Below are 18120 nucleotides of genomic sequence, written 5' to 3'. Positions count from 1 at the left end.
CCTCCTTCACTTCCCTCCTCAACCCCACACGAAGGAACAATGCCAGAATCAGGAACTATCCTGTACAAAGCCTCAGCTCTGGGAAGAGACAGATTTGGCAAGGCTTGGCCATGATTTTCCCAAGTGTCTATTCCACCAAACCAACTCTGCCTATGAAGAAAAGGACATCCATCACAGACAGAAAGCGTGCTGATAATATCTGAAATGAGAACCTGTGCCCATGATGCCTCTGCTGTGGACTTAGGCCCAACACCTAGTCCTCACAGTCCTAAGGGCATTGTGCCCCAAGCACACTCTAGTCCTCTACAAACAAACCGAGGCAGCCAGTGAGATCACGAGGTGCTTAAGTTTCAGGGCGCTCTGCACAGGAGACTCATCTGCTAAAGGTGAAGATACGAAGTCAGGACAAAAAGGGCGGAAATGATCTCAAAGTATGAAGAGCCAGGCTGAATTCAGTTGGAGACCTAGTCTTTCTACAGGCTGTAGGGACATACTTGTTTAAGAGCTAACCAATAATTACAGAAGCTTCCCCAAACTCTAATCAACATTTTGTATTTCTATTTTTTTTTAGTAAAAAAAAGAAAACCAAATAATATGAAGCTAAAGAATTAGTGCTTTCAAGTTTTCTCTATTTTGTGCGGCTCTCAGGAGCATCTGACGGTGTCTGGAGATAAGGTGGTTGTAACAAGCAGGGGAAGGACCGGTTTGGCATTAGCTTCTGCTGGGAGAGGCCAGGGGTACTGCTCAACAGCCTGCAAGTGATCAGATGCCCCCAACTGGTTACCTGTCTCCAATGTCAATGCAGCGATCAGAAACTACAGGAAGCAAAGAGCTGGCCAGCCAAGGCTCTAGAAATGTTAGAGGTCCAGGCACGAAATGGCCAGATTCGAATCTGGGCACAATGAGAGCCCAGTTGGGACTTGCCCAACTGCCACCTGACCTGACCTCCAACAGCCAAACTGCAGAATCGGAGCTTGGCTGAAGAATCACTAGGTTCTGTGGTAACTAAACCTCAGCTTATGGGCAGGGGCTACTTCCTTCCTAACACCCACATAACTCTATCTGCAACTGCTCTGCTCTGACACTTTATGAGAGACACTTTGTCCGCTGTCTTCAGGACTGCCAATTTTAGTGGTCATTGCTTTCCATGGAGGCTGAGGCCTCTTGAGGCTCTCAGGTTCAGATAATCATGTATAAAACCCTAGCACCCAGAAAGACCTCCTCAAAACGGCACAGTCCTACATCTAGCTCTCACCGATGCACAGAAGCATCAGTAAAACGTGTTCACACATACAGTAAGCTCTCATTTTCAGGGTGTGCTGTGACAGCTGAGCATAGCGGTCAGGCTTATAAATCCAGCCCCAGAGAGGCAAGCCAGGAGGAGCGGCCTGGTTTACACAGCACAACAGAGGGTGCACCAACGTGTGCTGGCGGTGGGGTGGGGTAGTTAGGGTTAGAAGACTTGTTCTTGCAGAGGGCCCGTGCCTCACAACTGCCTTAACTCCAGCTCCAGGGGGTCTGGACTTCATGAACACACACACACACACACACACACACACACACACACACACATGCACGCTCACAAAAAAAAAGTATGTGCTATACCTGCAGTACTGTAGAAATGCAGCTTTAAGCAGTTTTGTCTTGTCTTCATGGGCTACAGTTTCATTCTTTGTGGTGGTCTCAAAAATCATAGTCTGCAGAGACAAAAGCTATTGCTTAGTGCTGAAGGCACCGGGTCAATCGCACTTGCTGAAGGAAAACCCTGTGGGAGAACACCACATCCCCAGAGCTGGTTGCCAATGACCAGTTAGAGCCCTACAGAAGCACAGCTTTTTCACCATGGCCAGTGCTGCTCCAGTTGTCCCCACGCTTATCACAATGTGCACTATCAAGCACAGGGAATGACATGATTAAGCAGGACTAAGTGTGCAGTGACATGCACCGGTACCACTATTCAGCCACATGATCAATAGGAGGTAAAGTACAGCACATTCTGAATAAACTGCCAAATCACTTCAGCTTTTTTTTTTAAAGATTTATTTATTTTATGTATTTAATGTATATGAGAGTTCTATCTGCATGTACACCTGCCAGAAGAGGGAATCAGTTCACATTATAGATGGTTGTGAGCCACCATGTGGTTGCTGGGAATTGAACTCATGACCTTTAGAAGAGCAGACAGTGCTCTTAACCACTGAGCCATCTCTCCAGCCCTCACTTCAGTTTTTTAAATTTATTTTTATTTTCTGTGTACGAGTGTTTGACTACATGTACGTATGTATGTAGGTATGTTATGTACACACGTGTTATGCCCAATGCCCTCAGAGGCCAGAAGAGAACAGGATCTCCTGGAACTGGAGTTACAAATGGTTGTGAGCCACTGTATGGCACTAGAATTGAACTCAGGTCCTCCAGAAAAGCAACCGAGGCTCTTCTGAGCCATCTCTCCAGCTTCCCCTCCGCACCCCTCTTTTTGAGACAGGGTCTCACTGTGCCATCGTGGCTGACCTCTAACTCACAGAGATTCACCTGCTTCTGCCTCTCAAGCACTAGGATCAAAGACAGGCACCATCATGACCAGTTTAGTTCACTTCCACTTTTAATTATAAAAATGGTCTACATAAAGTTTAGACAGGACAGCACATGTCTGTAATTCCAGTGCTTGGGAGGGTTGAGGCAAAGCTGTGAGCTCAGTACCAGTCTGAGCTACAAATTAAGACTTTGCCTTTAAAAACGAAACAAAACTGTACACATAAAGATTTATAGGCTTCACACAAGCTAGTGTCTTATGACAACAAACATGTAAATTTGTGGTGTACTTCAGTGGAAGAGAATACTTATATTTTAGCAAATATGAAAATATCTTTGCAAACATTTTAATATTACCAGCTTTAGAGTTTGTTGATTTTTTTGTTTGTTTAACTGTTTTTCAAGACAGGGTTTCTCTGTGTAACAGAGCCCTGGCTGTCCTTGACTTGCTTTGTAGACCAGGCTGGCTTCAAACTCACAGAGATCCTCCTGAGTGCTGGAATTAAGGGCGTGGAGTTTGTTGAAAGATAAACACAATTGGTTATGTTGGTGTCAAAATAATATTTCTTGTCTGAAAAAAATTTGTCTTTATAGTTCATACTCTTTAAATGAAAATAAAATCCCTAAGAATTATTTTTAGCCCTTGTGACTGAGTTTTTTGTTGTTGTCGGCTCAAAACCCCTACCTTGAGATAAAGTTATCTCAGGTTTCAAGATAACAAAGTTGATTGCTCGTCTATTTTCAATCTCATTAAGCCTCTGAGGACTCATCCTCTGGGGTCTCCGAGTCGGCTCAGGGAATAACGACACTCACTTGCTGTGCAAGTCTGACAACCTGAGTTTGCCCATGTAAGGTGGCACACAGGTCTGCCCAGCACAGGCAGCAGGTCCTTAGGGTCTGGACAGTGAGGAAAATGGCAGGATAAGATTTCCCGAGGTGACCACAGGAAAACTAGCCCAGCCAGCACCTTCCAAAGCTGCGGGGTGGTGTGTGTGACATCAAATGACCAATGCTGTCGATGCTCCAGAATCCCCACAGCTGCACAACTCAATGCTTCCCTGGACTCAGCAAGCACACCACCAACACTCAGCTGCACCGTCCCCCACAGCAGGGCAAGGAGAAGAAGTACAAGCTGTCCCCAGGCCTTCTCTAAAGCTGGAGAGCCAGAGACAACACACACACATGCGGCCCAGAGACACAGAGGAAAGAGCAGGAGGAATGGCTGAGACCCACAGACAGCTGTTCTAGGAAAGGGACCAGGAACGCTGTCATCCCAGCACCTCTAAGTCGCCTGCCTTTCCTGCTGTGATGAAGCAAATGTTAACTGACCCTTGAACCCTTACCTCATTGCCCCGTCCACCAACTGAAGAGGCCAAAGAGTCTTCCAGGTCTTCTGCTAACAGGGACACACTTTCCCTTGGAGTGACAGACACCAGACCACTGTTCCTAGAGAAAAGGATAGGAACACCGCCACAGGAGCCAGCGCCCAAAATGCCATCTCCTGAGAAAAATATACCAAGATTTACAGAAAAAGCCTGAACTCTACCGCCCCCACTATCCTTTCTCCTTTATGACACTTAAAACTTTCTTTATGGAGATAATCTTACTATGCTCCCTAGGCTAGCTCAAGTTGGAGGGCTTACAGCACCCCCCTGCCTCAGTCCCCAGTCTGTGCTATGCTTCGGCCCCAGATTTTAAATTCCAACAAAATGTCAAGACCCAGTTGCTGCTCAATAAAGCAGTCTGTCTTTTCACTTTAAAGACAAGGCAAACTGGGCAGGAGTGGTGGCTCAGCAATGAACATCTCCTGCGTCTGCAGAAGACAAACATTCAGTTCTCAGTGGCCTCACTGGGAGAATCACAGCCCCTGCAACCCCAGCTGCTGGGACTGCCCCTCTCCTGGTCTCAGCCAGCACCCTGTCCCTATACAACAAACAAACGACCACCCCAAAACTCGTCCCTGCAAGAGAACAGAGAGCAAAGCCCCTCCTCAATTCCTCCCAATCTTTGTTCTGCAAACTCAGAATGGCAGCATCTCCACGCCGGGGCATTCTCTTGCTTCTTGCCTAAAGGCCTTTCTCTGTTGGGCCTATCCCGGCAGTCGGCAGCCGGCTGAGCTTTAAGAACAGTACTAGACCCAGCCAGGCTCCAGCTGTGGTCCTGCCCAGACTGTCCTCTGTACAGCCCTAGCAGGACTGTGCCCTGGTCAGTATCTACTCATCTGCTCTGCACTGTAGGCCGGATCCCTGGGGTTCTTCCTGCCCAGGTCTCGACAAATTAGTTTAAAAAGTGTTAATTCAGAGTAAGTCAATCTCCTCCCAGTATTAGGACAGCCTGGTCTCTTCTGAGGAAAAAGAAAAAAAAATACTTTTAAACTAACTTTGCCTGTAAAGATAACAGTTTGGGAATTCTCCCCACCTTAGGTACTTAGCCTGGCTGTGAATTCAGCTCCTGCAAACAGTATTAATGTTTCTAACTGGCAGATAGCAAATGCCAGAAGCAAAACGTAAAATAGGAGAGAAACTACCAACAACAGCTAATGAGTTGGCCAAAGTGCTGGAATTTAAGAATTCGATATTGAGCACTGTGTAATACTGGTGAACAGATAGAAGCATATAAAGTAGAACAAGGAAGTCCAGAAAGATGCTCTGTACTTATGATTAAACTGAATTTGACAAAGATGAAAATATAATTCAGCGGGAAAAGAGCCATCTTTTCATCTAGAGTAGCCATGTACCTTGTGTATCAAAGACAATTTTCTCCTGGGGAAGAGAAAACTTCCCAGTTCCTGTGGAGCACACAAAGATGGCATTCTCCATGTAAAGATAGGTCATTTGGCTTGAAAAGTTCGGCACCATCAATCGACATGCAATCAGGTCTTCTGACTGAAAGGTAAGTTTAGGATTACAGTTAGTAAGAATTAAGACAAAAATATCTGTGTTCTTTATGGGTTTTTGACACAGGGTTTCTCTGCGTAGCCCTGGCTGTCCAGGGCTCTCTTGTAGACCAGGCTGGCCTCAAACTCAGAGAGATCCACCTGCCTCTGCCTCCTTGAGTGCCAGGATTACAGGTGTGCACCATCACATCTGGATGATCTGTGTGATTTTTGCAACCATGTCTATACACCATTCCACAGAAACATTAAAATCCTCATTCACTGATTTTCCTTGTGAAAGTCTCACACTACACAAGACGATTCAGAGCTATGGCCTGGACACATGTGCTCCTTGGACTTCATGTGCTGACCTGCTAACCATGTTAAAAAGTGGAGTCTGTGGAGGGCTCCACTGGCAGACCTGCACACCTTTAAGTCAGGACACCAATGGGCACCACCTCTGCTGCAACCTTTCTCTGTACCGCAAACCTCTAGACCTTCCCGCAGTTCAAAAATTATCCAACCTTAGTATTCTACTGCAAGGATGAATGGACTAAAACAATTGTCACGTAGAAAGTATTTGTTGAGTTGTCATCAGCAAAATTTTAAAACACTTCAATGAAGTCTACAGAGTGAGTTCCAGGACAACCAAGTCTCAAAAGAAAGAGAAACCCTGTCTCAAAATACCTAAACCAACCAACCAACCAACCAACAAACCTGCCTCTGCACCCTTCGTTGACATTTTTCAGTCTTTAGAAATCTGGACTCATCGCACCAGGCGGTGGTGGTGCACACCTTTAATCCCAGCAGAGGCAGGTGAATCTCTGAGTTCCAGGCCAGCCTGGTCTACAAAGTAAGTCCAGGACAGCCGGGGCTACACAGAGAAAATCTATCTTGAAAAACCAACCAACCAACCAACCAAAATAAAAGATTATAACTAGAAGGTAGACACAAATTTAGGAAATATTAACAATCAATCGCTAGTACTAAAAAAAAATAATAATTTCATAAAAATTATTTTTAAGTGTATGTGTGTGTGCCTCTATGTGGACATGTGCACACAAATGCAGGTGCCTATAGAGACTCTTTCGGAGCTGTAGGACAGGTGGCTCTAAGCTACCTGACACAGGTACTGGGTACCATACTTGGGTCCTCTGTAAAAGCAGCAAATCCTCATCATCACTGAACCATCTCTCTAGTCCCCTAAAATAATTTTTAAAGCATTTCATTACCGTGAGACTGTGGGACACTTCGTTCTTAAATTGTTTCCTTTATATTCTTTGGTACTTTTTGGAAATTTTAAAATGACACTCAGCTGGCTGGGCAGTGGTGGCTCACACCTATAATCCCAGCACTCAGAAGGCTGGAATCTCTAAGTTTGAGGCGAGCCTGGTTCAAAGTGAGTTCCACAACAACCGGGCTACACAGAGAAACCCTGTCTTTTAAAAAATAAATAAAAACATAGTTATGATTTTCAATTATACTAAACTGAAACATATTGTAAGACTTATTCCTGTTAGAAATAAATTTTATTTATTCCTGTTAGAACAACAAATTTTCTTATTCAGATAAGCAAGTATATTAAGAATAAAGATTTAGTAACTGGAGAAATAGCTCTGTGATGAATGCTTGTTGTCTGGCTTAGGACCCAAGTTCAGTTCCCCACACCATTGGGTGGTTTTCAATCAACTGTGACTTCATCTCCAGAAGTACATATAAGGCCTCTGCCTTTTCCACAAGCACCTGCACTTGCATTCAAATACCCGGATAAACAAACACACAAGGGTTAGGCTTGCTGACACAAACCTTTAATACCAGCACTTAGGAGGCAAAAATAGGTAGCACTCTGTGAATTCCCACAGTGACCCAGAGCTACATAGTGAGACTCAGTCTCAAATAAACAAATATTTAAGAGAATTAGATGCTACATAAGGTTAAATGACATGTTTTACAGCTGCCATAGTTTCTCCTGATAAATATCAGTTATTAGACAATGTGTTTAATTGCTGTTTATATACTTAAATTTAGTAAGACTGTCTTCTGGTGATTTACTTTGTGTTATACACACAATACAGTCATACCCTAGGCACACTGGATTTCTACAATATAAAGGTCTCAAAATTGAACCCCGGGAAACTACAGTGGCATACACCTATAATATCAACAGCTGGAAGACAAGAGACAGCAATATCTTGACTCTGTAGTCAGGCGAGGCTACAGGTGACCCTGTCTCAAACAAAAAAACAGAACACACACAAACACACACACACACACACCAAAACCTGAATCTAAGATGCCAGTTGTTGTCAAGGAATTTTGTGTGTGGCTCCTTGTAACTTTACCTACCTGGAAAGGTGGGTTATACTGAGTGACCTCTACGGTGACTGCATCTGACATTTGGTTACCGTTGTCTTCCACTGTTATCAGGGAGTAATAGACGAGGCAGGGGCTGTCTCCCAGGTGCCATGCTGCTGCCAAAATCAGGAGCCCATCACTAGAAAAGAGCATGGGGAGAGACAAAGGCAGGCTGTGTGTGTGTGTGTGTGTGTGTGTGTGTGTGGTTTCTGTTTTTGCTTTGTTTTGTTTTTTTAGACAGCATTTCACTGTACAGCCCTGGCTTTCCTGAAACTCACAGAGGCCCAAGGGCATATGCCATCACACCCTGCAGGCTCCTTTGTAAACAATGTGACAGATTTTTACAAAAGTAAACACACTCACCATATATGCTAGAGCCCTACACCTAGATATTTACCCAAAGGAGGAAAAAACCAAAACCAAAACCAAAAACATTGTCACAATTACCTTTGTGCAAATGTTTACAGTGGTTTATTACAGTAGCCAACCTGAAAACAACCCAGTGTCTTCAACCATGGAGCAGTAGATCCTGGTACATCTACAGCTATATCAATATAGCCTCTTGAATACTATTTAGCAATGGAATTTCAAATCTACCAAGTCAAAGCTACATTACACTGCATGATTCCATTTACACACCATCCTGAAATAAAGAATTAATCAATGACTTTCAGGGGCACAAAGAAATTCTAGAGGAAAGGTGATCCTTTCCCTCCCCCATTGAGGTTCCGACTATGCCTTATGTATGTAGATCCTGCTCTACCTTGAGAACACCTAGCTCTGTTCTGTTCGTGACTGTGGTTAAGATGGCTATGGTACAGGTACTTGGCAAAACTCACAGAATTAAAGGCATGGATGATGGCACACATCTGTAACTTGGGGTATGGAGGCATTAGAACCTGGAGTTCAAGGCCACCCTGGGCTACAAGAAAGCCTGTCTCAAACAAGCAAACAAGAAAGCAAACAAACAAAACCCCAGAGTACATACCAAAATGGATCAATATTATAACATGTAAATTACAGCACAAACAACCTGACTTAAGCATGAATCTGGGAATTAGCACAGTCCACGCCTCAGGCCAAGCAGCACCGAGACCTGGCTCTGATGCTGTGAAGCAGCCACCTCTGCTCTCTCGGCGCTGCTGAGGTGGTGCCCCTGTCACTCTGCAGAACCTGAGCCTAGGGAGCTCACTGAAGCATTTCAAAGGTACATCACAGAGGACGGACTGACTGACAGCATTCTTCACAATTTACCTTTGTTGAGAGAGAAAACAAAAAACAAAATGCCAAAAACACTTTGTTTTCAGACTTAATCATCCAAGCTGCTGTTTAGGCAGAAAACTCATTTTTGCTTGTTAAAGCTTATGTTACTCTTAATTTATATTGTTACCCAAAAAATGTGTATGTTCTCTAAGGCAAATTCTTCCAAGGTAGCACTATGAGCAACTTTCATTCCAAGGTCTGCAATCTATGGGGCAGCCAGCACCTCTCCAGGGGGCCCCTCGTAAGCAGTTTAATGAGGGGCAGGTAGCAGCCCTCCCTGAGTTCTCCCGGCTGCTGCTCAGAGCACCCAGGAAGCTCACGATGCCTGTCTCAAAGCTGCAGCACACTGGCATCGTGCTGACATCACAGTGGGCCATGCCTATGTCAGGATCACTAAAGAGTGCATCACCAGCTGCATGCAGTAGCGCATGTCTGTAATCCCAGCACTTGGAAGGCAGAGGCAGGTGGATCTCTGTGAGTTTAAGGCCAGCCTGGTCAATAAAAGAAGTTCAGGACAGCCAAGGATACACAGAGAAACCCTGTCTCAAAAAACAAAAAACAAACAAACAAAAAAGAAAGAAAAGTAAAACAAAGAAGTGTTTCACATGCTACAGGGTGGAGACTCATCTCACAGGGTCCTTAAGAAGTTGTATCTCAGGGGCTGGAGAATGATTCAGAGGCTAAGAGCACTGGCTGTTCTTCCAAAGGTACGGAGTTCAATTCCCAGCAACAACATGCTGGCTCACAATCATCTATAACAGTGCCCTCTTTTGGCCTGCAGGCACACATGCAGGCAGAATGCTGTATAAATAATAAATAAATTAAAAAACAAACAAACAAACAAAAGTGGTCTATATAGCTCATGCTGGCCAGGAACTGTAATCCTCCTGTGTCAGCCTTCCAAATGCTCATGTGCCAAGCCTGTCTTGAGAAGTGCTGCGGGGAGGAAACTCACTCCCAGCATGAGCCATGCTGAGACTGGCCAGACTCAAGCACTGAAGGGACATAGCCTTGTTACACCGGCTTAGTCACTGCCAGTGTTGAGAACCCAGTCTCCATGGAGAACAGAGACCCTGTTCAGGACTCCCTTGGCAACAGGCAGGAGGGGATGTTGGCATCATCTTAGGACGGAATAAAGGCAGAGCTGGTCCAACTGTACAAGCCATGAATATGCACGTCTAACGGGGCAGAAACACGCCATTTACAGCTGAGGAACGCTCCAATTTCCCACATGAGCCAACATCACTACCTAAGAGCAGACCAGTGAGGTGGCTCAGCAGTTAGGAGCACTGGCTGCTCTTCCAGAGGTAGGAGTTCAATTCCCAGCAGCCACATGGGGGCTATAAAGCTATGTGATGCCCTCTTCTGGCATGTAGGTGTCCATGCGGATAGAGAACTCTTACATTAAAAAAAGATACATACATAAATAGATAAATTAAAAAAAAAAAAAGAATGAAGCAGCAGAGGCTCAGCAAACAGGGAACAGAGCAGACAGCAGGACCCATGCTGCCACAGAGATGTCAACCTGCTAGCCAGCTTCCTAAGGACAGGCTAGTTGCTTACCAGTTTTGCTTCAAGTCCAAATACTGAACGTGGACCCCTTCTTTGATAGCTTCGTAGTTACTTTCAGATCCCTAAATAGAGACAGCAAAGCATAAGCTCCCAGTAATTACTGTGCCTTTCTTCCCACCACGTACACTCAGCACCTGGCAAAGCTTTGCCCTGTGAGCAAAGAACATTTAAACACAAGCCAGGCGCATACCTTTAATCACAACACCCAGGAGGCAGACAGGCAGATCTCTGTGAGATCGAGGCCAGCCTGGTCTACACAGTGAGTTCCAAGAGAGGCAGGGCCATACAGTGAAACTCCGCAACAGAGGCAGGAGGATCGCTACATAGTGAGTTAGTTTGAGAACAGCCGGAGCTACACAAGACTGTCTAATATCTTGCCACTCCACAAATTAACAGGTTAATCACTGAGTTCTATGATAAGGAGGGACTGAATACCCACTTACACTTATTTAATGGCTATATCCTTATTATATGAAAATGTGTTCAAATAAACGCAGCAGATGGGCTGGCTGTGGTGAAGCTCAGCTCACTTACAGTCCCAGCACCTTGGGAGCTGAGGCAGGAGGACTTGGGCTACATGAGTCCCTTCCTCAAAGCAAATAAAACACAAAGAAGGCATGCTATCCCTCACCCAAATAGCGTCGGTAATGCTCTCCTTCAGGGCTCTGTGCATGTCCCAACTGTGAACCTGTTTTTCTGAAGAATCATCCAGTTCCCATTTGCTGATGTTTGAACTCGTCAGGGTGTAGAAACTGGATCGTCCACTGTCCCATAGAACACTGGCCAGCTGTGCAGAGAGAAGGGGGTCATGGCTGACTCCAGCTTCCTTTACAGCCTTCTAACTATAACTCTCCCCCCAGGCTGTGCAGGAAGGAGTAACTGAAATAAACTTGAAAGCAAGGCCAACGCTCCAGAGAAAAGGCCTGAGAAGAACAGAGCTGGAAAGCAGATTCCTCAGAGACCATGTCTTATTGAGTTGGATGATCTGTAAGAACACTTCAGAAACCACAGCAGTTCTGAGTCTCCATATCTAATGAGTCAAGTTTATGGCTTTTGAGACCAGAACTTGCAGGGAGTCAGGCAGGGAAAAGGGCGCTCATCAGACATGGTCATGTTTGTATGAGTAGACTCTTTAGTAAACAGGCAGTTTTAGGCTGTGTGTATACTGATTTTTAGGTTAAAACCCCCACTGTCTCCATTTCTCCCATTACAGGGCAAGGAAGGGCAACAGTGAGACGGTCCCTGCCTGTAAACAGGAGTGCAGACCAGGGCACCTAACAGAGCAATGAGATGAAATGTATCCAGAAGCATCTGGAGAACCACTGATGTTCAACAGACAGAGAAGCAGAGACTGTCACCATGGTTTGAAACCCAAGTCACCTGACAAAAGGACAATGCCATTAACAGAAACAGACACATCAAAAGATGATAAATTTGTGTTGAAACATGCTAATTTTTAGGTTTAAAGGAATTCAAGGGAACAAGTGATGAGGTCACCTGAGGTGAGGAGCCTGTGACAGGTGACATCTCAGCAGCTCACCCTTAAGTTCCCCAGCTCAATGCAGAGAAAGAGAACAAAGCAGAGAGGCTGGCACCTCTAGGCCCACGTCCTCCCATCCTCCTGCGCCAGGTGGTAGCGCAAGTGTGACACCCACACAGAACTGGAGGAGTGGGAGAAGACACATAAGCCAAATTCAACCTTAAAATCCTCACACTAGGGCTGGAGAGTAGGCTCAGTGGTTAACAACATGTGCGCTTTTCAAGAGGACCAAGTTCAATTTCTAGCACCCACATGGCAGCTCACAGCTGTCTGTAACTTCAGGTCGACATCTATGCTCTGTCCTGGCTTCTGCAAGCACCAGGCAACCATGTAGTACACAGAAATGCATGCAGGCAAACACTCACACATATGAAGTTAAAAGAAGAAAACCACAATAGCTTACATTCATAAGAAGGCAATACTACTGTCACAGAAACTTTCAACTTAGCGTGAACAGTTCTTTATGAACTTACCATGATGTCACTAGTAGGGGACAGAATCCCAAAGAGGGAAGAAACCCTGCGGCCAATCCCTGAGAACATGCCTTGGCCCTGGGGCAGGACGTGCTGGTGAATCTTTCCTGAGCTTTCAGGAATCAACCGAATCAGCTGGCTCCCCACAGAGGACAGGATGAAACTTCCTCCCTGTGGATAAATACCAGAGATGAGCATGGAAGGTTAATGATCCCAGGACAAAGACTAGAAAAAAAAAAAAAAAAAGTGTCACAAAGCCTGGGCGATAGTGCAAGCCTGAAATTGCAGCACTTGAGAATATGAGGCAGGGGTATTGCCATTAAGGCCAGCTGCACAGCACGACCTTGTCTCAACTGAAAAACTATTTTATTTTTTATTTTTTTGACAGCCAAAACTTACTCCTATCTTAAAATATAGCTGAAAGGATTTTTTTAATAGTATATTATTCCATTAATCCTTTTGCTAATTAATATACAAACACACACAAAAAAATACTGACAACAGAAAAAGTTTCATCTTTTTAAATCTGAGTTTTAAATAAAGGACTTACCATTTGTATGTGCAACAAATGTCAGATTTCTTCTTCTTTTGAGGCAGCTGCATGCATTCCAGGCTGGCCTTGAACTCATTATGTGCCCAGAACTCCCCACCTTACTGATTGCTGGGGTCAGAGGCACTGGCCATTTCAGCTGGGTTAAGTGATGCTAGGGATGGAATCAAGGGCTAGCCTCGGATTCCCTCCCTAACTATAGAATGGATAACAGCAAGTGTCTCACAGTGTCTGACAGTTACTTTCATTCTTATTTTTTTGCTTGTTTATCTGAGTCAGTCTCCACATTTAGCTCAGGCTGGCCTGATATCCACAGATTCGTCAGCCTCTGCCTCCTGAGTGCTGAGATTAAAGTTATGCACCATCAGGCCCAGTTTGTCTAAGTCTTTCTTTCTTCCTTCTTTCTTTTTTGATTTTTCAAGACAGGGTTTCTCTGTGTAGCCTTGGCTGTCCTGGACTCACTTCATAGACCAGGCTGGCCTAACAGTTACTCTTGTAAATAGTGCTTCAAAGGAATGAACCAACATCCAACTGCCCAGCGAAGGGCTCTCACCCCCTTCTCTTCCTTCCTTTCTTGGATGCCTCCCGGGCCCCTGCAGCTGCTCAGAACCTACATTTCCAGTTTCAGCTCTCCCTACTGGTCCACTACAGCTCTCGCCCCACACACCTGCACTGCTGTCAGGAACATACACATCTTCTCGCCTCCCAGGTCCACACAGGTGTCTGAGTATATGTCTTCCCTGGCCAGGCTGGGCCAGTAGCGGATAGACCCCTCTTTTGTAGCAACCATGACAGAAACAGCCTTGAAACAAAATCAGTCATCAGCAACAATGCAAGAAAGCCTCACTCTCAAGCAGATACCTAGGGCATTGATGAAAACGAGAGTTCATTTTAATTCTATTATTTTATATATCTAATTATTTATCTTAGATATATAAAATAATAGACTCTGCAGCCCTGGCTGCCTCTGCATTTCCAGCACTGGGATTACAATGTGCACAACCACGCCCATCAAAACCCTTTAAAGGTGGTAAAACCGCCTTTGCCTTTCTTTTCCCGAATGTGAACGTTACCTGGTGCAGATGGTGTGAGCACCCACCACAGGGCACACAGCAGCTCTGTCACCTACCCTGACCCGATGCTCAGGCCTCCCATTTCACCCTGACAATCAGTTTCCATCCCTGCACGGCTGGCGTGTCAAGATGTCAGATGGCAAAGCAGCAGACTAAATCCCAACCTTGCTTTTCTACCTCAGCTTGCCCTGAGGTATGTCTGAGTTACAGCAAGCACCTGTGTGCCTGAGCTGTCTGTTAAAGTTCGCTTCCGGCTGCAAACAAAACTGCTGTAGCACAAGTGACTTTTGTGTTAAGTTTTCATTTCTCAAACAAAATGATGAAAAAATTGAAGGTAGAGATGGAAAATATTAAATGAGATACACAGGCTCAGAAAGACACTTAGTTTTTGCTCTCTAAAACTTAGTTTTAGGGTTTACTTCTCACAGATTTTTATTTATATGGTAATGAGTGTATACAGAAACCAGGAAATAAAAAGGGAGAAGAAAAAAGAAAAGAGAGATGAGGCTAGTAATAAAACACGCATGATCTGTGGGAGGGAGGGGTTAAGAAGGGAGTAGGGAGCAGGGAGATGGAGGAAAGTCAATTAAGAGCCTGGTTATAGACTCAGCATAGTGACACATGCCTTTAATCCCGGAACTTAGGAGGCAGAGGCAGAGGCAGGCAGAGCTCTGAGTTTGAGACCAGCCTGGCTTATAGAGTGAGTTCTAAGACAGCTAAGGCTACACAGCAAAACCCTGTCTCGAAAAAAGAGAAACCAAGAAAGGAGGGAGAGAGGGAAAAAAGGAGGGAGGGACAGAGGGAGAGAACTGGGACCCAAGCATACAATTCGCTGTTTTACTTCCCACCCAGGAGTTTTAGCTGCTGCACATCCGGCCTTACTCAGCAGGGCCATCATCAGCTGTGCAGCGGGACTTCATGGTATTTTGTGTGCATGGTTCTAATGGTCACTGATGCTAATCCGCTCTTCACATGCTTATCTGTTCATACTCACTCTGTAAAGTATGTGTCCACTGAAGACTTTCGCCCTGTTTTTTTTTTCTTCATTCCTTCCTTTTTTCTTTCTTTGGTTTATATATGTGTATGAGTGTTTTGCCTGCCTGCATGTATGTATATGTTATACATATATATGCATATTAACATATACATGTATCATGTAGTTGCCTGGTGCCTGTGGAAGAAGGCATCAGATTCCCTAGAACTGGAGTTCCAGATGGTTGTGAGCCACCACGAGGTTGCTGGGAATTAAACTGAGGTCCACTGCAGGAGCAATAAGTGCTTTTAACCTCCGGGCCTCTGGCCATCTCTCTGCTTTTAAATTTTGTTTTGTGGTTTTTTTTATTTTTAATATTCTGGATATAAGTCCTCAGTTGGATTTATGAGTATTTCCTCAGTCTGCACCCTGTTGTTTCATTTTCTGATTTTAGAAAAAGTACTGTTTGTATGAGACAAGGTCTCACCATGTAGTTCTAGCCGGCCTGGAATTTGAAGTAGACCAGGCTGGCTTTGGCAGCATAGAGATCCACCTGTCTGTGCCTCCACGTGGTGGGCTTAAAAGTGTACCACCACACCAGGCTCTCAATCAGCTTTTAAAAAAAGATTTAAAAAAATTACGTGTGTGTATGCCTGCTTGTCTGTATGGTCACTGTCTGCTTGCAGCTGTCTGCCGAGGTCAGAAAAGATCGCTGGATCCCCCAGAATCGGGGTTGCACACAGTCATGAGTCACCCAGAGTCGGTGCTGAGCCCTGAGCCCACGTCCCTGCATGAGCCGTGCAGGCTCTCAGCCACCATCTCAGCACCCTTCGACCACTGTCAGTCACCTACCTGAACAGAGTGAACTTCACCTGAGCCTGCAGCATGAGAGAGAGCCACCAGGTCAGCGCTCCAATGGAGATCACTAGGGGGCAGCTGGAGCTCTTTGCAGACAGACAACTGAAAGACAAAAACCAAGGAGAAAACCTTCCCATTCAACCCAGTCTATTCATTCTGACTTCTCTAGTTCTTCAGCAGATATCATGAATCCATCGCTGGAATACTATTCCACAATATCCTTTCTTCTCACAGCTCTTTTTTATCACGTACAACAAAGTCAGGGACACACAAATGCTAAGTGGACTTCTACATGAAGTGCTCATGTTAGGTCAAAGGTTATACTTGTTAGCAATGGCTCTCGACCTCCTAATGCTGCAACCCTTTAATACAGTTCCTCATGTTGTGGTGACCCCAACCATAAAGTTATTTTGCTGCTACTTCATAACTTAATTCTGCTACTATTATGAATCATAAGTATCTGATAGGCAACCCCTGGGAAAGGGCAGCATCCACACGCTGAGAACCACTGGGTTAGGGGAAGTGTCAAGGCACCCTGCAAAACTTCTGTAGCTGAGGTAGAATTTATTTGACATGTAAAATTATTATGGCCAGAGAGAAATTACACCACCCTCTCTTGAAACCATTTCTTAGAGGTGCAGCTGAACCTCCTCCCTCTGCTCACTCGGTGCAGCCACAGACTTCCCTCACTGTCACTTGTAACCATACATCCTTTCTAAGCAGCTGGGGCAGGGCAGCAAGTCTGCAGACAGCAAGAGGGAGGGAGGAGCTCCCACCATGATGGGATAATGACTGACAAGGCAGTGACGACAGCTGGATGGGTTACCAGAAAGAGGCTGCTGAGGACGTCAGACTTCACTGACGGACCTTCACTGTTGGGAGCTGACACTGAGCTTAACCTGGCACCTGGTCTCATTTTCCTTCTACGCTGAGCACATCCAAACCCACCTTAGAAATAAGCATGCTCGGTTCTGAGCTATGTGGGCAGTCTAGACTTCCTTAGGCAAACTCTCTAGCACTGGGTCCCTGAACATTCTCAAAGCCTTATCTAATTTTATTAAGTGCAAGTAATATAGATTTTGTTTAAAAACTGTTAAATGGTTGAAGCCCTTCAAACAGGAAAGGATAAGGACAACAGAGAGTTCTCTGTGTAGGAGGAGCCTATTGGTTTGATCTGGTCAAGGCTGGTTGAGGCTAAGGCAATGGGAGCTGAAGGGTCGAGAGTTCTTCTACGCAGAACCTCATAGTTCCTCCCTTCCACCTTAGGCCATTCGTATCTAAAGTCCCTGTTAGCCAACAGCATGGCTCCTCTTCTCCTCAACTGCGAATCACTTTGGAGTTTAAAGTAGGAAGACACAGTAAGAGCAGGGAGGGAGAGCACACTGTGCTGCTGTTCCAGGATCTCCCATCCCGCCCTCCACACCTCTCTTTCTCTGGCTGTCCTGAAACTCACTATGTACACTAAGCTGGCCTTGCACCCGTACACAGCCACCTGACCTGTCTCTGCCTCTCAAGTCTGAACTAAAGGCACCTAGCACTACTTGGACTGTTTTGCTTGTTTAAATTTTTTTTAATTATTAATTTTATATGCATGAGTATTTGGCCTACATGCACATATTTGAACCCTCCTGGTATGTCTGGTGTTGCTGCCTATGGAGGCCAGAAGAGGGCAGTGGATTCCTTTGGAACTGGAGTTGTGAATACACGTGAGCCACCATGTGGCTACTGAGAACTGAACTGGGGTCTTCTGCAAGAGCAACAGGTATGCTAAACCACTGAGCCATGTCTACAACCCCATTACCCCATTCCAGGGTCTTCAGAGGCAAAGAGGTGAATGGGCAGAGTAACTTACAGGACGGGAACCTACAGTCTCAGTATGTGGGAATGTGCACGCGCACACACACACACACTCTGTCTGTGTGTGTCTCTCTCTCATGAGCTTCCAAGGCTGAAAGTATTGCCTCTAGCATGATGCAAGCTTCTAACACCTGTTGGACTTTCACTAAACCGTAGAAAGCACTCAGCCACAGAGTGGCGCATGACACCGTGCAGGGTG

General features: G+C 45.3%; 1 protein-coding gene across 1 annotated transcript in view; it reads right to left on the bottom strand.

The window, feature by feature from the left end:
- The window catches only part of Nup133 (nucleoporin 133), a 53182-nt gene that overhangs the window by 30400 nt on the left and 4662 nt on the right, over window positions 1–18120 (bottom strand). Inside the window, 9 exon segments of the mRNA XM_021650127.2 lie at window positions 1606–1697; window positions 3876–4033; window positions 5270–5417; window positions 7754–7901; window positions 10589–10659; window positions 11229–11384; window positions 12611–12781; window positions 13828–13962; window positions 16059–16166. Coding sequence (XP_021505802.1) covers window positions 1606–1697; window positions 3876–4033; window positions 5270–5417; window positions 7754–7901; window positions 10589–10659; window positions 11229–11384; window positions 12611–12781; window positions 13828–13962; window positions 16059–16166 — 1187 coding nt within the window.

Source organism: Meriones unguiculatus, chromosome 10 (assembly GCF_030254825.1).
Source record: "Meriones unguiculatus strain TT.TT164.6M chromosome 10, Bangor_MerUng_6.1, whole genome shotgun sequence".
NCBI classification, from domain to species: Eukaryota; Metazoa; Chordata; class Mammalia; order Rodentia; family Muridae; genus Meriones; species Meriones unguiculatus.
The sequence above is the reverse complement of the archived record's forward strand: the minus strand, read 5'-3'. Positions and strand labels throughout refer to the sequence as shown.